We start from the raw sequence: 26,452 nt of genomic DNA, 5'->3' as shown, positions 1-26,452 counted from the left end.
CCTGCTTTGTCACCACATATTCTATGAAATCTCAGCAGCTGAGACTTCACCAGACCCGCATAGGTGTGTTTCGGATGGTGGCTTGTTTTGTGGAGCAAAGCGTGAGTATCCGTCTCCTTGAAGAACACTTTGATGTCCAGTGTGTTGTTGTGGGGGAACTTTAAACGGGCCACCATGACGTTGTTTACAGCATTAGTCACAAGGGGATACTCTCGCTCCTTTCTCAGAAAGTCTTTTAAAACTTTCCAGCAGACCAAACCCCAGCTGATCACCTCAGTATTGTCCTTTGTAACCATATATTCTCTATCATCTCTTTAAATTCTTCTGGTGCTTGTTGACATTTTCTGACTTAAACTCAAAACTAAAGCATTGATTTGAAAAGATAAGTGAATTAATCATCTTCTATTAATTACTAAATAGATTATTATAGTCTGTTTCTCATTTCAGAACTTATATGCGCTTTAAATGTTTGGATAATAATTTATATAATTCACAAATGATTGAAAAAGGCCTGATGGGAACTAATGAACATGTGACTTCACAAGTGTGTGTGTGTGTGTGTGTGTGTGTGTGTGTGTGTGTGTGGTGTGTGTGTGTGAGTGATGACACACTACCTGACTCCTCAGGTTTCAGTCAGAGAGGCAAAGCAAGGCGAGGCCAGAAGACACCAAACAGACAGACAGTTAGAGTGAGAGACAGAGAGACAGACAGACAGGCTGAGCGACAGACAGACAGACAGGTTGACAGACAGTCAGGCTGAAAGACAGATAGAAACACTGCAGAAACTCTGATGTTTACTGGAATTATTTTGGAATAAACCACTGAGGCAGGTAAGACTGAACCATCATCTGTTTACCAGGACTGAAAGTGTGTGTGTGTGTGTGTGTGTGTGTGTGTGACTACATATGTAATGAGCCTCGTGTTTTTATGTGTGAAGAGATTAAGAGTTCTGCGTTCACGACAATGTGCAGGATTTCTGTTTATCTCTCCAACATTTCTTTATTGTGAGTTCAGATCCAGGTCTAAACTGGATCCAGGTCTAAACCGACAAATCATTTAAGAATCTGAACTGACTTTGAAGTTACCATTCAAGTCACCCCTAGACTTCATTGTTTTATACCTGAACGCATCTGAACACACCATGTATGTATGTATTTGTATGTGTGGGTGGTACACCTCCTGTGCTGCTGTTAAACTGATACTCTGCATCATCTCGTCATATCAGCTGATCACAATCCTGAGCTCATTAACACTCTTTAAAACTGTTTGTTTGTCTAATTACACACACAGACAGGCAGGCAGGTATACAGACAGACAGACCACAAGTCAGAGCAGGTGAACTGGAAACTAGAATCAAACCTGAAACAGAAATGTTAAAACAAGCTGCCGGTGACGGGTGCAACACTGAGCTGGATTACATTCATTCACACACATTCACACACACGCACACACACATTTCTGTACTCATGTTTCAGCAGGTGTTGTTTAAAGGGTTTAAAGGGTTAATGGACATGATTTACACTCCCAGCTGGTTTCTAGTCTTTTAATGACCACTAGTTTGTTTGGGGGAGTCAAAGGTCACATGATGTGGATGTTGATGATGATATGGAAGGTAATTTTACCCATAATGCCTCAGTTATGAAGAAAAGAGCTCCAGATATAATTCAGTTAAATTCAATTAGATCAAAGTCACTTCACACTCTTGTCTTGCCTGTTTTATCTATGTCGGTTTGACTAATTTGTTTTCCGTCTTTGTTTTAGCTATTTTAACTTTTAATGCACTGTAAGGCGACCTTGGGTGTCCTGAAAGGCGGCTCTAAAATAAATAAAATGTATTATTATTTTTGTTTTGTTGTGAAGAATGTTGTTGAATAAACAAACTAAGTTTTAATACATTTTCTTCACAGTTTATAAATGTATTTACAGTATGTTGTTGTTGTCAGTTCAGGTTAAATCACTTTACAAATCCAAACTCAAGGTAATCTGCAGGTTACTATAGCAACAGTACTGGTGCTTCATTAATAAATTGAATTTATATAGCGCTTTTCAAGACCTCAAAGCCTCCACACGGCTCTCAACATAACGAGGGCTTAGCTGGCGGCTAGCGGCTAACAGTGTTAACCTGAGTGGGAACCTGAAGGTGGGACAGGGCAGCGTTATCAGAAGTATACGCAGAATGAGAGCACAGCAGAGCCACACATACACTAACGTCAGCGCACAATTATAATACATACAGAGGGAGAGACATTTTATTCTCTGCTCAGAACACTCTTACTCCAACACATCTTTAAATAGCAAATTGTTATTTGCTGCTATATTAATGCTCTGAATATAGAATATAGAATATTAACTGACTGGTGAAACTATATAACTTCAGACACACTGTAAAACATGAAGACATTGCAGAAACTGTAAAACATGAAGACACTGCAGACACTGTAAAACATGAAGACACTGCAGACACACTGTAAAACATGAAGACACTGCAGACACACTGTAAAACATGAAGACACTTCTGACACATTGTAAAACATGAAGACAGTTCAGACACACTGTAAAACATGAAGACACTTCAGACACACTGTAAAACATGAAGACACTGCAGACACTGTAAAAGATGAAGGCACTGCAGACACTGTAAAACATGAAGACACTGCAGACACTGTAAAACAGACTGTGATCATTCAGTCAGTGGGGTCTCAGTGTAAAAGTAAGACGGGTGCGATTATGAAGACAGGATGTGTTTGATACGACTCCAGGTGACATGTTGGGGTTAGGATTTAAGACAAGCCAGCAGAGTCCATATTTAAAAGCCAACTGACTGAGTTGAAGCTGATCAGGGATCAGATATTAACAACTGCTGCCAGCAACAACTGCTGCAGTCTAAATTAGCTCAGTGTGGCTGTGTCCAGGCTAACCGCTAACAGGCAGGGTCACACTGAAAGGTTAACAGCCTGCCAGAGGAAATAGCATTTAGCTAGTCAGATTAGCACCAGTAGCTTCAGTTTGGGATACTATATCCGCTATAAGATGGAGCGGCAGGTCCTGATTCAGGAAAGCTTTGTTATTGATGGATTATCACACATATCTGGTTGCTGAACATAATTCGGCTTCAGCAGCGTTGACAGATGAGCCAGCTTAAACATTTGTGCTACTAGTGGAAAACATGCATTAAGCTAATGAGCTAAGAGCTATAGAAGCAAACAAGTTGAATCTTCAACCTTGAATTGTCTCTTGCAAGTAAAAACAAAAAATACAGTTTGTTCCAGTTCTTCCATGTTTGCACAAATATATTTCATATATAAAATCTCCTTCCTGAGGGCAGAGGAAGTCGGAGTGGTCCAACTTTTCAAAATATTTGTTAGACCTTCTTCCTGAGCCTCTCAGTGCCTGGTGTATCCATTACATACTTTTTGAATCTCTCAGTGCCTGGTGTATCTGGTACTTTCTTCCTAAATGTCTCAGTGCCCGGTGTATCCGGTCCTCAACTCAACGGGGAGTAAAGGCCATTATCCGGGAGGTTGGATTCTCTGAGCCTCATTCTGGCAGTGCCTGGTGTAAATATCCCTGAGGTACAGGAGCTGTTCAGCTGAACAAACTATTCTTTGGTTTGGTGCTGTTTCCTTTCCAGGCAGTGATGATCCCGATCAGGACGCTCTCCATGGTGCACGAAACAGACAGACTTTCCTCAGTATTTGAGGAGCGTCCGTCTGAGGTGAAACAGCCTCTGCCTTTCTCACTGCTGACTCAGTATACACAGTGATCAAAGTTCATCAGACTGCTGCTCTTATCAATAAGTACATTTCTGTCAGAGGAGGAATTCAAAACCATCTTGTTCATGTAGTCATATTACAGACCTGTAATGTTTGTTCTTTCTTCATGTTCAGGAGAAATAAGACTGACTGAAGCTGCCGCAGAGAGTCAGAGTAAAACACATACACACACACACACTATATATAAACATTTCATACTATATACACTTTATACTATATTCTACATACACTTATACTATATACACTATACACTATATACTTCATACATTTTATTTGACTTAATATTTGGAACATATCAGATTTATTTCCATAAGTTTCTTTGGGGAACTGACCTATCTTATCTTTTATGGAAGAGATTCTTTGAAGGTGATGTCAGTTCAACAGTGAATCAATTGTGATGCAGCACACACACACACACACACACACACACACACTCACACACAACAGATCATTTTATTTTAGCGTAGAGAGCTGACAGAGAGAGGAAATGCCGGGCGTCTCTCACTGCGTCCAACAACATTCTGCGGTCTACAGTTGCAAACACACGCACACACGCACACGCACACACACACACACACATATGGTGTGTGCATTAAAAGGAGAAATACTTTTCTCTATCAGTGTCACACAACATCACACTCTGCTGGAACAAAAACACTGATAACAGCTGAGTGTGTGTGTGTGTGTGTGTGTGTGTGTGCGTGTGTGTGCGTGTGCGTGTGCGTGTGTCATCTGTCTGTCTCTCTGAGAGAAAGAAGACTGCAGTTTTATTAAAGGAGCACTCCAACATTTAATAAACCTCTTTGACTCCAGCACAGATGAAAGCTTTAGCTTAGCTCAGCACAAAGGCTGGAGGCAGGGGGAAACTGTTAGCTTAGCTTAGAGCATAGGTCTTCAACAGGGGGTCCGCAAAAGGTACTGCAAAGGGGTCCCTCCTCCAAGCTATACCAGTTTGGGGGTCATTGGCCTGAAAAATGTTGAAGACCCCTGGCTTAGAGGAACTTTAGTGAAGCCAAAGTAGAAGTACCTTAAACTCCATTGGTTATAAAAAGAAGTCTAGTTGTATAGACGTCTATGCGAAAATGTTCCTCCTTCTCTCTTAATTTATTACCTCAGTAAAACGTACCTGATGAGTTAATGTCTCAATAAGTGTTTTTATCTTACAACTTTAACACTTTCACAATGTCACAATTTCTGTTTTCACTTGATCAAAGCTATTGTAATATTTTGGTCGCCTGAAAATGTTTGTTCAGCGTTTGGTTGTATTTAGCTCCGCACTCTGAGTCACTTCTGGTTATAAAAAACAAGATGGCATTGGACAAAAACTAAGATGGCGACGGCCAACAAGCAAGATGGCGACATTCAAAATGCCATACTCAAGGTCAACATTTGAGCATCTTTACATGTAGTGTTTGCCTGATATCATGTCTGTAGAGTCACATCTGAGAAACAGCTAAGAAAAGGTTTCTTTAGAGAGAATTAAATATTCTCTGGCTTCATCTTCTGACCGACATTAATGCAGTTTGTCTCTGAGAGTGAGTCTCTGTGGCGCCTGTTATCACAAATACAAGAGGCTGAGCGACATGCTAGTGATGGACACACACACACACTCACACAATCACATACACACACACCTTCAGTTTAAAGCAGTGAATGAACCAACAGCAGCTGAACTCAGTAAGACTCAAGTTTTCTAACATCATTAATGTTTCTGTAGTTACATGTTTGTAGTGTATATACATTATATATGTATATGATGTGTTGAATGTGTGTTCAGATAGACAGTATTATGTTTATAAATGTTGATATGTGCATGTGTTACTGCAGATGTTTGAATGCAGTTTTACCAGCAGAGGAGAAAGCTTTCAGATGTTTAATTTAAACCGTCGATGGTTAGTGATGATTAGTAATGGTTGGTGACGGTCAATGATATTCGACAATGGTTAATTATGGTTAATAATGAAGTAACTGCGTTACTGTAGGGGGGCAGTTGTTAAAAACACAACTTTTACACATGAATCCTTGTGCAATCAAGTGAGCTAGCTAACCTAAATCAGTGTGTGGCACCTATTCATAATGGTGAAATAGTGGCTTTGTATTATTATTCTAACAGCTTAGTATTATTGCCCCATGAAAAGGATTGTTTATATATATCACCTAAGGCCGTGTTATCTGGATTTTGCCTGGATTGAGTTCCAGAAGGGCCTGTTCCAACTCCAGATTTACACTCATAAAGTTAGTTTCATTATCAGATCTTATCTCTTTTTCTTGTCCTCTTCTTCCTCCTTTTTGACCATGGTATCTTGCTTGCTGTAACATTGGTGTGTATTAAAGGTCTTGATTCTTTCCTGGCATAGTTACTTAAGCAACTCTTTACACTTGAGAATTCATCCCACCGCTCTTCTTAAATCCATCCAGTGGGAGAAGTGCTATAAGAGTGTAGTGGTGGGAGTTTCATCCGTCTGTAACAGACACTGTGCCTGGATCTTTATCATGTCCTCAGACTGAGGTTCAGAAAAACAGGATCATTGATGCTGAGGTGGCTGTGGCTCAGGAGGTAGAGTGGTTGTCCACTAATTGGAGGGTCATTGGATTGATCCCCATGTCAAACATGTCAAACATGTCAAAGTATCAGATACTGAACCCCAAATTGATATGGTAGCCTCTGACTCTGTGTGAATGGGTGAATGCTGACATGTGTTGTAAAGCACTTTGATTGCTTTGCAAAAGACAACGGAAAGAAGCATGACGCATTAAAATCTTAAAGGACTCAGTCAAATCTGAAAGGATGCAGTAAACTCACTATCAACGTGTCCAGGGGACACATACTATTATGTCCCAGTAAATGCTACATTGTGAACAACAAATCTGTGTTTAATTCTGCAAGAGCTGTGAGTTACAGTTACATTACTGAGTTGAGTTACATTATAATACGAGAAGCCACAGTAATCCCACAGGAAGCTTTTCCCTGTCCAGACCCTGTTCAAAGTCTAGACTTCTTTGGCTCTTTTTTCCTCCGGGATCACAGCGAGGACAGAACGATGGTTGCTGACTTATCCACTTATTCAGACGAAATTTGTTGCTCAATTCTTAGAGCTTCCTGTATAGCGATGTTGCACACTGACTGAAGACAGTCGTCAACATAAAAGTCATACAGTGTTTACCACCCCAGCTGTATTTTTACTCTGGTTGTCTTCAGTCTTCACTCTAGTGAGGAAAATGCTGCAGCTGGGTGGGGAAATAGATTGGGATATATGGACTGTCCCCCTGTGCTCCAAAAGCTCTTTATTCTACAATGGCCCACATGAGAAGCACAGGAAGTCAAGCACAGTGCGTGTGTGTGTGTGTGTGTGTGTGTGTGTGTGTCTGCATTTAGCTGCCTGAAGCCTAATATTTGTGGGAACCAGCAGAGTCACTGAGCTGATATACGATCTGAGAGAAAGGCAGACAGACAGACAGAAAGACTGGCAGAGAGACAGACATACAGACAGAGACAGGCAGACAGAATGATAAGCAGATGGACAGGCAGAGAGAGAGATAGACAGACAGACAGACAGACAACGGACAGACTCTGTCATATCTATATGAGGTTAGCTGATGTTGAGGCTATAATGACTCGTTTAGAGAAGCTGAACACTGCATGTTTTCACAGTGTGCTTATTGTGAGCTTTTAACCTAAGTGACTGATTGGATGATGCAGCTGATTGAAGGATGTGTGTGAAATATTAATATATATATATATATTTGATATTAGATATATTTATATTATTTAAACTTTGTGTAAGACATCTGGGTTGAAAAAAATAATTTCTATAGTTTATTAAATATTCTCAGGATTACCTGAATCATTAAATCCTGAATTTACCAACAGAGATAATTAATACATTTAACACACTGGACTGATCTGACTACAGTACATATACAGAACATGTGTATATATATATATATATATATATATATATATATATATTATAAGTATTGGTTTGGCTTATTTGTAGCTAAGCTTTCTTTTTTCTCTTTCCCTTTTTCTTCTCTCATCCCAACCCCTCCACCCCACCTCCCTTACTATTGTAAAGCGACCTTTCAATTTATTATTATTATTATTATTATTGGTTGAATTCATATTCTAGTGTTTCTGCGTGTTGCACTTTTGTTTGGCTTATTTGAAGTTATTGTTCTGCACTTAAATTATTTCACCTGTTTGAAGTTAATGTTCCTGCTCAATTCTTAATGTTCAGAGTTTTATCCTCAGGATTGTTTGAACTTATTGTCACTTTGGACCAAAGCGTCAGCTAAATGAACTGTAATGTAATGTAATGTAAAAGGAGGTTGATCAGAAGGAGGTGAGGAGGGGCTGAAAGAAAATCACGGAGGAACACAGAGAGGAATGTGTGTGTGTGTGTGTGTGTGTGTGTGTGTGTGTGTGTGTGTGTGTGTGTGTGTTGGAATGAGCTGGGTCATCTTAGCAACTGTAACTTCACACCGTAGGGCCAAACTGATGACTAGCAACAGCTGCTGCCATGGCAACGCACGGGTGGGGTCAACCCTGGCAACGCCGAAGTCACCGGAGACGTATGTGTGTGTGTGTGTGAGGGCAGTTTAAGATGAGATAAAGTTTGTTGATTGAAACACACTTGAGCCTCAGATACAGCTGTCAATTCAAATGAAATTATAATATGAAAGAACAAAAACATGTTGCTCAAGTATTTTACAGAAGATTCACATATTAATACACAGGTGCAGGTTCTATATTATAGGATGCAGTCCATTATTTCAATGCCATACAATACCTGTCTGTCTGTCACCCTCCCTTCCTGTCTGTCTGTCAGCCTCCCTTCCTGTCTGTCTGTCAGCCTCCCTTCCTGCCTGTCTGTATGTCTGTCGACCTCCCTGTCTGTCTGTCTGCCTCCCTGTCTGCCTGCCTGCCTGTTTGTCTGCCTGTCTGTCTGCTCTCAGTCTTGTCAACATGTTTCTGTGTTTAACATCACCTGCTCAGGTCGGTCTTCACAGAGTACTGTGCATTTTTAATGACATATATCAGTTTTGTTCGCACCCAGCATTTTCTATTGGATGCTTTTCCAATTTGTCAAAGTTTAGGAATTTGAATGTGAGTTTGTCTTTTGATTGCATGAAATGCCCTGCATGCTTTCTCTCTCACTTCATTGACGGGTGGATTATCTAGGTCTAAATAATTATATTCCAAATATTCTATTGTCTGTCTATTGTAAAGTTATATTTGTTTCCCTGACATCAGGATCTTTTTTTAAATATCATTGTCTATCATTGTATGTTAATTGCCAGGGCCCAGGTATGACAGTAACATTCAAGTATGTTCAAACTCTGTTGAAGTCCATCTTCTGTCAAACAGGATTAAATCATCTGCGTATCATGAGTATGACACTAGTGGTGGGCGGATCGATGTATTGATACCAACGTTGTTACTGTGGAAACACCACAAATTTATACAAACATCTAAAAACACACCCAAAAGAGAACTCCGAGCTGCAAAGTAAACAGGGAGGAGGAGGGGAATCCTCAAACCACAACCAGATCCCCGGGACTGAGACAGAAGTCACTGGCAGGGGCCTTTAAAAAATAATCGGTATCGGCAATACTAGCCCTGTATTTACTTGGTATTGGATAACAAATTTTGCAGTATCGCCCACCCTTATACGACACACGATTCCAGATGTCAGGGAAGTAACCGACATTCAAAGTTTTAGCATCTTGTTTAGGATGCCGTCGAGCCCACTTGATTTGTTTGAGTTTTAGGTTAATTCACCTAAGTCATCAGGAGATCCGAAGGTTTCTGGGAGTTTAACTTTTCAGTTGTACATGTTTGTTCTGAATCAGAGTTGATAAGATTGTTTCCAAATAGTTTGAAGTGGTTCATCCAAACGTCTTTGTTTTGTGTAACTGGGTCATCTGGGTTAGTTTTAGGGTTATGATCTGTTTGTAATTATTGTTAGCTGTTTTTTTGGATACTGAGCCTTTTTGATTGTGAGTGTACGTTTGTCTAGTTTGAGCATGATGAGCACAGTAAAGGAATGGGTCATATTTATTTTATTTGTTCATTTATTTCATAACATTTGATCTCTTGTTTTGGGGTTTGATGCTGGATTTTTTTCTGTTGGGGTTGATTTGCTGTAGTCATGAACATTTGATTAATTCTCCTAACTCTATGCCTTTTTTATTGTGATTATATGTGATGTCCAGAATGTTGTCTAAGAGTGTTTGAATTGGTTGGTTTCAGATTGCTTTCTGGAGCACTTCTGCACTGTTTGGAGCCCATCAATTTGTTCTGGTGGCATTAAACAGATTACTGGGCTCTGATGGTGAAGTGTTAGATTTGGTCCTTTTAGTGAAAACAATGATTTGGCTATTATCAGACAGAGGCATCAGTGGCTTGACTGTAAAACAACTGATTCTGTTATCATGTCCCAATGGTGGCCCTGAATGATATAGAGAAGGGTTAGGGTTAGATTGATATCTTTGGCATCAACTCGACACGCCGTGTTTGGAGGAAGAGAAATGCTGACTATAACCCCAAAAACACCTTCTCACCATCAAGCATGGAGGTGGAAACATTATGCTTTGGGGATGTTTCTCTGCTAAGGGGACAGGACGACTTCACCACATCGAGGGGAGGCTGGACGCGGCCAAGTACTGTAAGATCTTGGCCGATAACCTCCTTCTCTCAGCCAGGACACTAAAAATGGGTCATGGATGGGTCTTCCAGCACAACAATGACCCAAAACATACGGCCAAGGCAACAATGGAGTAGCTAAAGAAGAAGCACATTAAGGTGATATAGTGACCTTATATAAAGTATATATATATATATATATATATATATATAGACCTTAATCCCATAGAAAATCTGTGTTTGAGTTGCCAAACATCAGCCTCGAAACCTTAAGGATTTGGAGAGGTACTGCAAAGAGGAGTGGACCAACATCTCTGGATTTTCTTTTTGATATTCTGTCTCTCACTGTTAAAATACATCCATCCATCCATTCATCGTCCACCGCTTATCCGGGATCGTGTCACGAGGGCAGCAGCTCCAGTAAGGAACCCCAATCTTCCCTTCTCCGGGCCACATCCTCCAGCTCCAACTGGGGGATCCTGAGGCGTTCCCAGGCCAGTGAGGAGATATAATCTCTCCACCGAGTCCTGGGTCTTCCCCGGGGTCTCCTCCCAGCTGGACGTGCCTGGAACACCTTCCTAGGAAGGCGCCCAGGTGAGGGTAGGAACGAAGATCGACCAGTATATTGAGAGCTTTGCCTTCTGGCTCAGCTCTCTTTTCGTCACAACGGTGCGGTAAAGTGACTGTAATACCGCCCCCGCTGCTACGATTCTCCGGCCAATCTCTCGCTCCATTGTCCCCTCACTCGCGAACAAGACCCCGAGGTACTTGAACTCCTTCACTTGGGGTAATGGCTCATTCCCTACCCGGAGTAGGCAATCCACCGGTTTCCTGCTGAGAGCCATGGCCTCAGATTTGGAGGTGCTGATCCTCATCCCAACCGCTGCACACTCGGCTGCGAACCGATCCAGTGACTGTTGAAGGTCACAGACCGATGATACCATAAGGACCACATCATCTGCAAAGAGCAGCGATGAGATCCTCAGGTCACCGAACTGCAACCCCTCTCCTCCACGACTATGCCTCGATATCCTATCCTATCCTCCCAGGTCCCCTCCAGGATCCTTGCAAGAGTAAAGAGTTGGTCTGTTGTTCCACGACCAGGACGGAATCCGCATTGTTCCTCTTCAATCAGAGGTTCGACTACCGGCCGAACCCTCCTTTCCAGTACCTTGGAGTAGACTTTACCAGGGAGGCTGAGAAGTGTGATACCCCTGTAGTTGGCACACACTCTCTGGTCCCCCTTTTTAAATAGGGGAACCACCACCCCGGTCTGCCAACCCCTAGGCACTGTCCCAGACTTCCACGCAATGTTGACGAGGCATGTCAACCAAGACAGCCCCTCAACACCCAAAGCCTTCAGCATTTCTGGACGGATCTCATCAACCCCTGCGGCTTTGCCACTGTGGAGTTGTTTGACTACCTCAGTGACTTCCATCAGGGAAATTGACGATGATCCCCCATCAGCTTCCAGCTCTGCCTCAACCATAGAGGGCGTGTTAGTCGGATTCAGGAGTTCCTCAAAGTGCTCCTTCCAGCGGCCGATAACCTTCTCAGTTGAAGTCAGCAGGGTCCCACCCTTGCTGTACATAGCTTGGATGGTTCCTCGCTTCCCCCTCCTGAGGTGCCGGATGGTTTTCCAGAAGCACCTTGGTGCCGACCGAAAGTCCTTCTCCATAGCTTCTCCGAACTTCTCCCACACCCGCTGCTTTGCCTCTGACACGGCAGAAGCTGCCGCCCTTCTAGTCCTTCGATACCCTGCAACTGTTTCCGGAGTCCTCCCAGATAACATAACCCGGAAGGACTCCTTCTTCAGTCGGACGGCTTCCCTGACCACCGTGGTCCACCACGGTGTTCGAGGGTTACCGCCCCTTGAGGCACCTAAGACCTTGAGACCACAGCTCATCACCGCAGCTTCAGCAATAGAGGTTTTGAACATCGCCCACTCAGGTTCAATGCCCCCAACCTCCACAGGGATGGCTGAAAAGCTCCGCCGGAGGTGTGAGTTAAAGACCCCCAGGACAGGGGCTTCCTCCAGACGTTCCCAGTTCACCCGCACTACCCGTTTGGGTTTACCAGGTCTGTCCAGAGTCTTCCCCCACCCCTTAATCCAACTCACCACCAGATGGTGATCAGTCGACAGCTCCGCCCCTCTCTTTACCCGAGTGTCCAAAACATGCGGCCTCAGATCAGATGATACGATTACGAAATCGATCATTGACCTTTGGCCTAGGGTGCTCTGGTACCACGTGCACTTATGAGCATCCTTATGTTCGAACATGGTGTTTGTTATGGCCATTCCATGACTAGCACAGAAGTCCAACAACAAACGACCGTTCGGGTTTAGATCAGGGAGGCCCTTCCTCCCAATCACGCCTCTCCAGGTGTCTCCATCGTTTCCCACGTGTGCGTTGAAGTCTCCCAGCAAGACTACGGAGTCCCCTACTGGAGCCCCCTGCAGGGCTCCATTCAGGGTCTCCAAGAAGGCCGAATACTCAGAACTGCGGTTTGGGGCATAGGCACAAACAACAGTCAGAGTTTTCCCCCCCATAACCCGAAGGCGTAGGGAGGCGACCCTCTCGTCCACCGGGATAAACTCCAACGTAGCGGCGCTCAGCCGGGGGCTAGTGAGTATCCCCGGCCCGACGCCTCACACCTTGGGCAACTCCGGAGAAGAATACAGTCCAACCCCTATCCAGGAGTACGGTTCCAGAGCCAAGACTGTGCGTGGAGGTAAGCCCCACCAGATCCAACTGGTAGCGATCCACCTCCCGCACTAGTTCCAGCTCCTTCCCCTACAGAGAGGTGACGTTCCACGTCCCCAGAGCCAGCCTCTGCTGCCCGGGTCTGGTCCGTCGAGGTCCCTGACCATCACTGCCACCCGTGTGACAGCGCACCCGACCCCAGCGGTTTTTCCCATGAGTGGTAGGCCCACAGGATAGATGGATGGGAGGCACCACGTAGCTTCTTCGGGCTGTGCCCGACCGGGCTCCGTGGCAAACCCGGCCACCAGGCGCTCGCTGTCGGGCCCTCCGGGCCTGGCTTTCTCCAGGCAGGGTCTCTCCTTTCCTTTCCCTTTCTTTCATGAAGTCGTTTTTGAACCATTCTTAGTCTGGCCCCTCACCTGAGACCAATTTGCCTTGGGAGACCCTACCAGGAGCACTAGGCTCCAGACAACACAGCTCTCAGGTTCATAGGGACACACAAACCTCTCCACCACGATAAGGTGATGGTTCCCAGAGAGTATGTATATATATATATATATATATATAAAACATATTTTCTTATCTGTGTCATGTCATAATTTCCCCATAAGAATACATCTAGACAACACGTTCATTTAACAGAATATACAAATGTAATTATAGTCAGATCTTATCTTAGATGGGCAGTGGTATAATAAACCGGTTAATTTACACATATACAGACAGGAATTTTAATTACAAGCTGTACTTGCTACATTTGGCTCTGGAATATGTATTTAACTTCTTCCTATTTGTCTAATATTATAGTTTTCTCTTCATTTGTAAAATATGAAGTTCTGTTGACACCTGTCCCTGTTTGTGATTGGTCAGACGCTGCAAACCCCTTTAATGTGACCGCGCTCAGAGTCAGACTGAGAAACCCCGAGTTCACTCACCGAGGGGACAATGCTTAGTTATAAGATATCCTGGGTTAGTGAAGCCAGATAACTAAGATATCCTGGGTATGTTGAAATCACTCTGTAGTATACGGCCCAGGTTTCTATCAGCCAATAGAAACAAAGCAAGTGCTCAGGGTGATGATGCAGGAGGTGCAGCAGCTAATCACAGAGGTTCATTTAGCTCATCAGTGGAAAGCCCTTCGGATTGGTTGTTGTTTGTTTGTTTTCTTCATGTGTTTGTTGATTTGTTGCCAGGTAACCTGTCTCTGCATCAGGTTAATGTAACTCATGCTCTTCCTGCAGGAGGTGGTTGCTCGGAGACGGCGGCACTGTATGATGCAGGATGGCTCCGCTGCTGCCCCCTGTTGGTTCGGAGGTCTTCAGACGCTTCAGGCCCAAGTCGCTAGAGGAAATCCAACGACGACAGGAAGTTGAGGAGAAGGAGCAACAGAGGAGGAAGGAGAAGAACATTGAGGTCCAAAATAATAATAATATCATCAATACACTGGACACATAATATATATGTCTTTCTGATTGGCTGTCTGTCTCTGGTTAGCTGTCACTCTCTCTGATTGGCTGTCTCTCTGATTAGCTGTCCCTCTCTCTGATTGACAGGTAGCAGAGGAAGATCTTCCTAAACCTGCCAGTGACCTGGAGGCCGGGAAGCCCCTCCCATTCATCTATGGAGACCCGCCCCCCGAGTTTCTCAACACCCCTTTGGAGGAGCTAGATCCCTTCTACCAATCACAGAAGGTCTCTGTGTCTCTAAGCAATCACCAAATCAATCATTTATTGTCAGCTTCACATCAGAGACTAAATCTGAGGCTGCAGTCACAGCCAATCAGGCGAGGTTTCTCCAAAAAATTACTGTTGTTACATACAGTATGTAGTAAAATGTGTTATCAATAAACAAGTAAAATAAAAATAATTTAAAAAAAGACCAATGCTGAATGTATTTGTGATGGAAAGAAAAAATGCTTGCTTAAGATTGGAGTGTCTTCTCAATTGAGTCCTAATTCTAAAATATTTTTTTCTATCATGATTTGCAAAGTGGGTCCCAGATTTAGAGGCGATGAAGAAGTCAGAAGTGAGGTCAGAAGTGATGAAGGGGAAGTGGGTTGCAGTTGCATCAGAGAGCGGATTGGGCAGCTAAACATAGTACAACGTGGTTATCAAAGGACTTTAGATAAATAATAACACAAGAAACTGCGTTAAGATTTCCACACACAGCACTCATATTTATTTCAAATGAACATACAGACGTATTTGTCGTTCAACGTGCTAGGTAAAGGAAACATCATCGACAGGTTCAACACTGACCTGTCTGTCTCTCTAACTCGTCTGTCTCTCTGACCTGTCTGCTGCTCTGACCCATCTGTCTCTGACCTTGTCTGCCTCTCTGACCCATCTGTCTCTGACCTTGTCTGCCTCTCTGACCTATCTGTCTCTCTGACCCGTCTGTCTCTCTGACCGTCTGTTTCTCTGACCCCTCTGTCTCTCTGACCCATCTGCCTCTCTGACCTGTATGTCTCTTTGACCCGTCTGTCTCTCTGCAGACGTTCATCGTGCTCGGTAAAGGAAACATCATCTACAGGTTTAACGCTGAGCCGGCGTGTTACCTGCTGAGTCCGTTCAGCCGTCTGAGGAACGCCGCAATCAGGATCCTCATCCACTCATATCCTTTATGATGTCACACTGTACTGCTCCATGATTGGCCAGCTTGGATCTGCAGGTTATTAATGAACGATCAGCTGATGATGTTATTTTTTTCCTTAAAACCAAAAACTTTATTCAGTTTGTTTATCATGTTGACAATTCTGGCCAACTGTGCGTTCATGACGTTGAGCGATCCTCCGGCATGGAGCAAGACTGTGGAGTGAGTTAACACACAATACACACTTTATACACAGTAATACACCCTATTACACACTAATACACACTTTATATGCATAATACACACAAATACACACTTAATATTATATAATTGTGGTGATGGTCTAGTGTTACGGCTTCCAAATACAACACCAGATGGTTGTGAGTTACATTACAGGATATTTAGCCTGAACAAGGTAACTCTGAGTTGCTCCAGGGAGAATGTCCCTGTAGTTAGTACTCTGTAAGTCGCTCTGGATAAGAGCGTCTGCTAAATTACCTGTAACAATTATAAATAAAAAAAATTGGGCTTTTTATGCCTTTAATGATAGTACAGTTTAAGATTGAGAAATGATACACATTATTGCACACTAATGAACATTTTATACACATAATATTACACACTTTATACACAATAATGCACACTAATACAGAACAATAGACGGAGGGGCCGGAGGTGTGATCAAAATAATATCTAACTTTATAGTTATATTAAATAAATATAAAGTTAGATAACTTTATTGTTTCAGCTCCGGCTGAGAGTAAATGATATTCAGGATGCTCAATATGTATTTGGCCTGTCGAGGCGCTGACAGGAGTTCAGGAAACATAGAAAAGTTTTTTGTCTTTGATGTTTTTGATGTTTTCTGTCGTTGGACAGATACGTGTTTACATTCATCTATACGTGTGAAGCCGCAGTGAAAGTCGTCTCCAGAGGATTCTGTGTGGGAAGCTTCACCTTCCTTAAGGACCCGTGGAACTGGCTGGACTTCATGGTCATCAGCATGGCGTAATACACAATAATACACAATACACACAGTGATACACACAGTTATACACAATAATACACACAGTAAAACACAATACACACCGTAGTACACGGTAATACACAACAATACACAGTAATACATACTGTAATACACAGTAATATACAAAAATACATAGTAATATTTATATATGTGGAAATGTGTGTGTGTGTGTGCTGCAGGTACCTCACAGAGTTCGTAGATCTGGGAAATGTTTCTGTGTTGAGGACGTTCAGAGTTCTCCGAGCACTGAAGACCATCACTGTGATCCCAGGTGTGTTTGGGTGTGTTACAGTGTGTGTGTGTGTGTTACAGTGTGCATGTATGTTACAGTGTGCGTGTGTGTATGTGCGTGTTACAATTTGTGTGTTTGTGTTACAGTGTGTGAGTGTGTGTCTGTGTGTTACAGTGTGTGTTACAGTGTGTGAGTGTGTGTGTTACAGTGTGTGAGTGTGTGTTACAGTGTGTGAGTGTGTGTGTGTGTGTGTTAGAGTGTGTGCGTGTGTGTTACAGTGTGAGTGTGTGTATGTGTGTGTGTTACAATGTGTGTGTTTGTGTTACAGTGTGTGTGTGTGTGTGTGTGTAAGTGTTACAGTGTGTGTGTCTGTGTGTGTGTGAGTGTGTGTTACAGTGTGTGTCTGTGTTACATTGTGTGGGTTACAATGTGTGTGTTACAATGTGTGTGTGTCTGTGTGTTACAGTGTGTGTGAGTGTGTGTTTCAGTGTGAGTGTGTCTGTGTGTTACAGTGTGTGTGACAGTGTGACTCACAGTTGACTCTGATTGGTCAGGTCTGAAGACGATCGTTGGAGCTCTCATCCAATCGGTAAAGAAGCTGGCTGACGTCATGATCCTGACCGTGTTCTGCCTCAGCGTCTTCGCTCTGATTGGTCTACAACTCTTCATGGGAAACCTGCGGCAGAAATGTGTCCTGATACCACCACTGTTGCCTAGCAACAATACATCTGACATCGATCTCCACACCAGTTACCGTGGCAACGACACTCATGACAACTATACAGGAAGTGACTTCGATTACTATGAGTACATCAACAACTCAGGTACAAATATTTATACTAACAATCACATTTTATTTATACAGCCCAATATCACAAACTACGCGTTAGTCTCAGGGAGCTTTACAGACCGTACAGCTTACGACACCATCTGTCCTCACACCCTCGCACTGCACAAGGAAAAACTTCCCAAAAAAACACATTACCTGGGAAAACTGTCCTCTCCCACGACAATCAGACTGTAATAGATGTCATGTGTACAGAATAAAGAACATAACAAAATTGCAACATAGACAACCCATGTGACACAAATGATAATGTAAACATATATGAAAGAGCATGTCAGAAAGCTTCCAGAGACACCATATCTCCGGGGAGATATGAAAGTTATCTCTTTGGCCTGCTAAGTTAGTAATCATTTGAGTATTAAAAGTTAAGAGTTTAAAAATTTCAATTGAGCCATACATTTGTTCGAAGCTGTGTTCAAAAAGTTGATAAGCGTTGATATTCTCCTCCTGTCGTCACTGATGAACTGATGTTGTTGGATCAGAAACCAAAGAAAACAGTAGCAGTTAGCCATTAGCACCCAGGTACACCTTGTACCTCGTATCTGTACAGAGACCGGACAAAATGTTTCTAAATGTATAAACCCCAGACTGTTGGTGGTATAAACAATAAAGTTGCTGCTGTATTTATGCCCAGATGATGTTATTCTGAGTGTTAATGGAGCTACAATGTTAGCTTAGCTGGGATCCATTCAGAAAACAAGCATTTTAAAAGTTGTTTGCTTGTCGTCTTGCGGACAGACCTCACAAAGCATAAATTCAGACTTTTTACTAATCAGTATTATTATGTATTTATTTATGTATCCTTTTGATATGTTTATTGCAATTAAATCACAGCAAAATCTGGTAATTTTGGGTTCATCCGGCTGTAGTAAACAAGACTAATTCAGACGATGTGTGACTGTCTTGCTGACAGTGAACACAGCTCGGTGAAATCCACTGATGATGCTATGAACCCAGACACCATGGCAAAATCTTGCTTCACGTCCAGTGTGAACATACAATATGTTCCCCGTGCAGTTAAAGCCTATAGCAGCATAACTAGGGGCTGGTTTAAAGCAAACCTGAGCCAGCCCTAACTATAAGCTTTATCAAAAAGGAAAGTCTTTAGCCTGCTCTTAAATGTGGAGAGGGTGTCTGCCTCCCGAATACAAACGGGAAGCTGGTTACACTGGAGAGGAGCTTGATAGCTGAAGGCTCTGGCTCCCATTGTACTCTTAGAGACTCTAGGAACTACAAGTAACCCTGCAGTCTGGGAGCGCAATGCTCTAGTTGGTTTATAAGGTACTATGAGATCTTTAAAATAAACTGGAGCTTGACCATTAAATCAAATCAAATGTATTTATGATAGATAGATAGATAGCTAGATAGCTAGATAGATAGATAGATAGATAGATAGAAAGATAGATAGATAGATAGATAGATAGATAGATAGATAGATAGATAGATTGATTGAGAGATTGATAGATTGATAGATACTTTATTTATCCCGAGGGAAATTCAGGCATCCAGTAGCTTAAAACATGACATACAACATTACCCATCTACCCCCCCCCCCCCCCTCCCGGCATTACAAATAAGACTTAAAATAAAATAAAAAGTCAAATAAAGTGATAAGTGTTAGAAATACAATAAAACTGTTATAAATACAAAGTGAAAATAAAAGTACAGGCTGTTATGATTTGAAATTGAATTGATTTGAAATTGAATTAAATCTGAATCCCCCTGCCATCACCAAGAGGAGTTGTACAGTCTTATGGCCAGGGGGACAAAAGAATTATTGAGCCTGTCTGTGGAGCAGGACAGGGACAGCAGTCTGCCACTGAACACGCTCCTCTGCCGGGTGAATGTGCTGTGCAGAGGGTGGTGGGCGTTGTCCAGGATGGATGACAGTTTATCAAGGGTCCTTCTCTCTGCTACTGTCACTAAGGAGTCCAGCTCTGTGCCCACTACAGAGCCAGCTCTCTTCACCAGTCTGTCCAGCCTCCCAGCATCCCTCTTCTTGCTGCTACCTCCCCAACACACCACAGCATAGAAGAGAGCGCTGGACACCACAGATTGGTAGAACGTCAACAGCAGTTTTTTGCAGATTTTGAAGGACCCCAGCCTTCTCGGAAAGTACATCCAACTCTGCCCTTTCTTATGAATAGTGTCCATGTTTGCAGTCCAGTCCAGCTTGTCGTCCAACTGCAGCCCTAGATATTTATAGGTACTGACCACCTCCACGTCGACCCCCTCGATGGACACCGGTTGCAGGATCCTCCGGAAGTCCACCACCATCTCCTTGGTCTTGGAGGTGTTCAGCTGCAGATGGTTCGACTTGGACCGCCTCACAAAGTCCTCCACCAGGTTCCTGTACTCCCCCTCTTGTCCATTCCTGACACAGCGGACGATCACAGTGTCATCTAAGTATTTCTGCATGTGGCAGAGCTCAGAGTTGTGCTGGAAGTCAGAGGTGTAGATGGTGAGCAAAACAGGGGAGAGTACCGTCCCCTGTGGCTCTCCAGTGCTGCTTACCACAGTGTCGGACGTGCAGCCTTTCAGCCTGACATACTGTGGTCTCTCTGTGAGGTAGTCCATCTCACCAGATGTGAGTCTACCCTCATCTCTGTTAGTTTATCTCTCAGGAGTAGGAGCTGGATGGTGTTAAAGGCGCTGGAGAAATCAAAGAACTACATTCTCACCGCACCACTCCCCTTGTCCAGATGAGAGTAAGCCCTATGTAACAGATAGAGAATGGAGTCATCCACGCTCACCTTCGAACTGCGAACTGAAGAGGATCTTGTGCCTAGTGGACCTGGGGTCTGAGGTGATGGAGCAACAGCCGCTCCATGGTCTTCATCATGTGTGATGTCAGTGCACTAGATTATGATCAGACTTCCCCAGTGGGGGAAGGGAGATGGCCGTGTAAGAATCCTTTACATTAGCATACAGGAGGTCTAATGTCCTGTTCTTCCTGGTGGGGCAGCTTACAAACTGATGAAAGTCTGGTAGTGTGGAGTCTAGAGTTACATGATTAAAGTCTCCTGATATGGCAATGGAAGCTTCTGGGTGTTGGGTTTGCAGCCTAGCGATAGTAGAGTGAATGACGTCACATGCGGTCTCTGCGTGTGCACGTGGAGGGATGTAAACACAAACAACAATGGCGTGCGAAAACTCCCGAGGGTTAGGGTTAGGGTTACCGATCTGTTGTTAATAAACAGTGCGAATCCTCCTCCTTTACACTTGTCACTGTGTTTAGCGTCCCTGTCCACTCTCACTGTGGTGAATCATGGTAGGTCCACGTTAGCGTCCGGAGTGTTAGCCCAATATCACAAATTATACATTTGTCTCAGTGGGTTTTACAGACTGTACAGCATACGACACCCTCTGTGGCTTTGTAGGTCAGGAGAAGGATTTAAAATTTTAAAAGAGTAATCTGATCTTGTTTCCAACTTCTTGTCAGTACACGTGCCACAGAATTCCGGATAAAATGAAGAGTCTTAAGTAATTCGTTGGAACAGACTGATAATAAGGAATTACAATAATCCAGCCAAGAAGTAACAAATACATGGACGCGTTTTTCTGCATCGTTTTGAGACAGGATGTACATTATTGTTGAAATGTTACGTAGATGAAATAAAGTAGAAATTTGTTTTATGTGGGAGTTAAAGGACATTTCCTGATCAAAGATAACGCAGAGATTCTCAGGTTTTTTTTACTGTTTAACATCAACCAGGTCATCCAAATTTGGCTGAAACACAACAGGAGCATTTTAGTGAGTACACAAAAGTTTGAGAACACATTGTGATTGGCTTATTTTGCTTTGTAAAACTTTACCAGCTGCTTTGTGGGACTGTTCACCACCAACAGTGGTAAACAGATGGTTGTGATTTACATGTAATAATACTCTCTCTACCTGTCTGCCTGTCTACCTGTCTGACTCTCTGTCTATCTACCTGTCTGTCTATCTGTCTACCTGTCTGTCTATCTGTCTTTCTGTCTGTCTGTCTTGCCACCTGTCTGTGTGTTTACCTGTCTGTCTGTCTTGCCACCTGTCTGTCTGACGGTCTCCTACCTGTCTCTTTCTTTACCTGTCTGTCTGTCTGATAGAGAACTACTACTTCTTGCCCGGTCAGCTCGATGCTCTGCCTCTCTGACCTGTATGTCTCTTTGACCCGTCTGTCTCTCTGCAGACGTTCATCGTGCTCGGTAAAGGAAAACTCATCTACAGGTTTAACGCTGAGCCGCGTGTTACCTGCTGAGTCCGTTCACCGTCTGAGGAACGCCGCAATCAGGATCCTCATCCACTCATATCCTTTATGATGTCACACTGTACTGCTCCATGTTGGCCAGCTTGGATCTGCAGGTTATTAATGAACGATCAGCTGATGATGTTATTTTTTCCCTTAAAACCAAAAACTTTATTCAGTTTGTTTATCATGTTGACAATTCTGGCCAACTGTGCGTTCATGACGTTGAGCGATCCTCCGGCATGGAGCAAGACTGTGGAGTGAGTTAACACACAATACACACTTTATACACAGTAATACACCCTATTACACACTAATACACACTTTATATGCATAATACACACACATACACACTTAATATTATATAATTGTGGTGATGGTCTAGTTTTACGGCTTCCAAATACAACACCAGATGGTTGTGAGTTACATTACGGATATTTAGCCTGAACAAGGTACTCTGAGTTGCTCCAGGGAGAATGTCCCTGTAGTTAGTACTCTGTAAGTCGCTCTGGATAAGAGCGTCGCTAAATTACCTGAACAATTATAAATAAAAAAATTGGGCTTTTTATGCCTTTAATGATAGTACAGTTTAAGATTGAGAAATGATACACATTATTGCACACTAATGAACATTTTATACACATAATATTACACACTTTATAACCATAATGCACACTAATACAGAACAATAGACGGAGGGGCCGAGGTGTGGATCAAATAATATCTAACTTTATAGTTATATTAAATAAATATAAAGTTAGATAACTTTATTGTTTCAGCTCCGGCTGAGAGTAAATGATATTCAGGATGCTCAATATGTATTTGGCCTGTCGAGGCGCTGACAGGAGTTCAGGAAACATAGAAAAGTTTTTTGTCTTTGATGTTTTTGATGTTTTCTGTCGTTGGACAGATACGTGTTTACATTCATCTATACGTGTGAAGCCGCAGTGAAAGTCGTCTCCAGAGGATTCTGTGTGGGAAGCTTCACCTTCCTAAGGACCCGTGGAACTGGCTGGACTCATGGTCATCAGCATGGCGTAATACAATATACACAATACACACAGTGATACACACAGTTATACACAATAATACACACGTAAAACACAATACACACCGTGTACACGTAATACACAACAATACACAGTAATACATACTGTAATACACAGTAATATACAAAAACATAGTAATATTTATATAGGTGGAAATGTGTGTTTGTGTGTGCTGCAGGTACCTCACAGAGTTCGTAGATCTGGGAAATTTTTCTGTGTTGAGGACGTTCAGAGTTCTCCGACACTGAAGACCATCACTGTGATCCCAGGTGTGTTTGGGTGTGTTACAGTGTGTGTGTGTGTGTTACAGTGTGCATGTATGTAGTGTGCGTGTGTGTATGTGCGTGTTACATTTGTGTTTTGTGTTACAGTGTGATGTGTGGTCTGTGTGTTACAGTGTGTGTTACAGTGTGTGAGTGTGTGTGTTACAGTGTGTGAGTGTGTGTTACAGTGTGTGAGTGTGTGTGTGTGTGTGTTAAGTGTGTGCGTGTGTGTTACAGTGTGAGTGTGTGTATGTGTGTGTGTTACAATGTGTGTGTTTGTGTTACAGTGTGTGTGTGTGTGTGTGTGTAAGTGTTACAGTGTGTGGTCTTGTGTGTGGTGAGTGGTGTGTTACAGTGTGTGTCTGTTTACATTGTGTGGGTTACAATGTGTGTGTTACAATGTGTGTGTGTCTGTGTGTTACAGTGTGTGTGAGTGTGTGTTTCAGTGTGAGTGTGTCTGTGTGTTACAGTGTGTGTGACAGTGTGACTCACAGTTGACTCTGATTGGTCAGGTCTGAAGACGATCGTTGGAGCTCTCATCCAATCGTAAAGAAGCTGGCTGACGTCATGATCCTGACCGTGTTCTGCCGCGTCTTCGCTCTGATTGGTCTACAACTCTTCATGGGAAACCTGCGGCAGAAATGTGTCCTGATACCACCACTGTTGCCTAGCAACAATACATCTGACATCGCCTCCACACCAGTTACCGTGGCAACGACACTCATGACAACTATACAGGAAGTGACTTCGATTACTATGAGTACATCAACAACTCAGGTCAAATATTTATACTAACAATCACATTTTATTTATACAGCCCAATATCACAAACTACGCGTTAGTCTCAGGGAGCTTTACAGACCGTACAGCTTACGACACCATCTGTCCTCACACCCTCGCACTGCACAAGGAAAAACTTCCCAAAAAAACACATTACCTGGAAAACTGTCCTCTCCCACGACAATCAGACTGTAATAGATGTCATGTGTACAGAATAAAGAACATAACAAAATTGCAACATAGACAACCCATGTGACACACAATGATAATGTAAACATATGAAAGAGCATGTCAGAAAGCTTCCAGAGACACCATATCTCCGGGAGATATGAAAGTTATCTCTTTGGCCTGCTAAGTTAGTAATCATTTGAGTATTAAAAGTTAAGAGTTTAAAATTTCAATTGAGCCATACATTTGTTCGAAGCTGTGTTCAAAAAGTTGATAAGCGTTGATATTCTCCTCCTGTCGTCACTGATGAACTGATGTGTTGGATCAAAACCAAAGAAAACAGTAGCAGTTAGCCATTAGCCCCCAGGTACACCTTGTACCTCGTATCTGTACAGAACCGGACAAAATGTTTCTAAATGTATAAACCCCAGACTGTTGGTGGTATAAACAATAAAGTTGCTGCTGTATTTATGCCCAGATGATGTTATTCTGAGTGTTAATGGAGCTACCAATGTTAGCTTAGCTGGGATCCATTCAGAAAACAAGCATTAAAAGTTGTTTGCTTGTCGTCTTGCGGACAGACCTCACAAAGCATAAATTCAGACTTTTTACTAATCAGTATTATTATGTATTTATTTATGTATCCTTTTGATATGTTTATTGCAATTAAATCACAGCAATCTGGTAATTTTGGGTTCATCCGGCTGTAGTAAACAAGACTAATTCAGACGATGTGTGACTGTCTTGCTGACAGTGAACACAGCTCGGTGAAATCCACTGATGATGCTATGAACCCAGACACCATGGCAAAATCTTGCTTCACGTCCAGTGTGAACATACAATATGTTCCCCGGCAGTTAAAGCCTATAGCAGCATAACTAGGGGCTGGTTTAAAGCAAACCTGAGCCAGCCCTAACTATAAGCTTTATCAAAAAGGAAAGTCTTTAGCCTGCTCTTAAATGTGGAGAGGGTGTCTGCCTCCCGAATACAAACGGGAAGCTGGTTACACTGGAGAGGAGCTTGATAGCTGAAGGCTCTGGCTCCCATTGTACTCTTAGAGACTCTAGAAACTACAAGTAACCCTGCAGTCTGGAGCGCAATGCTCTAGTTGGTTTATAAGGTACTATGAGATCTTTAAAATAAACTGGAGCTTGACCATTAAATCAAATCAATGTATTTATATGATAGATAGATAGCTAGATAGCTAGATATAAAGATAGATGATAGATAGATAGATAGATAGATAGATAGATGATAGATAGATAGATAGATAGATAGATTGATTGAGAATTGATAGATTGATAGATACTTTATTTATCCCGAGGGAAATTCAGGCATCCAGTACTTAAAACATGACATACAACATTACCCATCTACCCCCCCCCCCCCCTCCCGGCATTACAAATAGACTTAAAAAAAATAAAAAGTCAAATAAGTGATAAGTGTTAGAAATACAATAAAACTGTTTAATTGGGCAACTCCGGAGAAGAATACAGTCCAACCCCTATCCAGGAGTACGGTTCCAGAGCCAAGACTGTGCGTGGAGGTAAGCCCCACCAGATCCAACTGGTAGCGATCCACCTCCCGCACTAGTTCCAGCTCCTTCCCCTACAGAGAGGTGACGTTCCACGTCCCCAGAGCCAGCCTCTGCTGCCCGGGTCTGGTCCGTCGAGGTCCCTGACCATCACTGCCACCCGTGTGACAGCGCACCCGACCCCAGCGGTTTTTCCCATGAGTGGTAGGCCCACAGGATAGATGGATGGGAGGCACCACGTAGCTTCTTCGGGCTGTGCCCGACCGGGCTCCGTGGCAAACCCGGCCACCAGGCGCTCGCTGTCGGGCCCTCCGGGCCTGGCTTTCTCCAGGCAGGGTCTCTCCTTTCCTTTCCCTTTCTTTCATGAAGTCGTTTTTGAACCATTCTTAGTCTGGCCCCTCACCTGAGACCAATTTGCCTTGGGAGACCCTACCAGGAGCACTAGGCTCCAGACAACACAGCTCTCAGGTTCATAGGGACACACAAACCTCTCCACCACGATAAGGTGATGGTTCCCAGAGAGTATGTATATATATATATATAATATATAAAACATATTTTCTTATCTGTGTCATGTCATAATTTCCCCATAAGAATACATCTAGAC

General features: G+C 43.0%; 1 protein-coding gene and 1 pseudogene across 1 annotated transcript; both read left to right on the top strand.

Annotated features, from left to right (window-relative positions):
* Nucleotides 1–679: 679 nt before the first annotated feature.
* Nucleotides 680–21,958, top strand: LOC115005830 (sodium channel protein type 4 subunit alpha B-like). Its single transcript, XM_029427796.1, has 9 exons — nucleotides 680–830; nucleotides 14,366–14,537; nucleotides 14,678–14,815; nucleotides 15,619–15,737; nucleotides 15,849–15,938; nucleotides 16,596–16,724; nucleotides 16,923–17,014; nucleotides 17,530–17,799; nucleotides 21,912–21,958. Exons 2-9 carry the CDS (start codon nucleotides 14,406–14,408, stop codon nucleotides 21,956–21,958), a joined length of 1,017 nt encoding a protein of 338 aa, XP_029283656.1. The 5' UTR covers nucleotides 680–830; nucleotides 14,366–14,405.
* Nucleotides 21,959–22,226: 268 nt separating this feature from the next.
* On the top strand, nucleotides 22,227–24,158 carry LOC115005829 (sodium channel protein type 4 subunit alpha B-like; annotated as a pseudogene).
* The last annotated feature ends 2,294 nt before the right edge of the window (nucleotides 24,159–26,452 follow it).

The sequence above is a fragment of the Cottoperca gobio genome, unplaced genomic scaffold (assembly GCF_900634415.1).
Source record: "Cottoperca gobio unplaced genomic scaffold, fCotGob3.1 fCotGob3_377arrow_ctg1, whole genome shotgun sequence".
Lineage (NCBI taxonomy): Eukaryota > Metazoa > Chordata > Actinopteri > Perciformes > Bovichtidae > Cottoperca > Cottoperca gobio.
Note: the sequence above shows the minus strand (reverse complement) of the source record. Positions and strands in the feature narration are given on the sequence as shown.

What these genes read in the sequence shown, in the direction of transcription:
- LOC115005830 (XM_029427796.1), top strand. Translation starts at nt 14,406, where the DNA reads ATGGCTCCGCTGCTGCCCCCTGTTGGTTCGGAGGTCTTCAGACGCTTC. An exon ending in TTCATGGTCATCAGCATGGC is followed by an intron (nt 16,725 to 16,922) that starts GTAATACACAAT and finishes TGTGTGCTGCAG; the next exon opens with GTACCTCACAGAGTTCGTAG. An exon ending in GACCATCACTGTGATCCCAG is followed by an intron (nt 17,015 to 17,529) that starts GTGTGTTTGGGT and finishes CTGATTGGTCAG; the next exon opens with GTCTGAAGACGATCGTTGGA.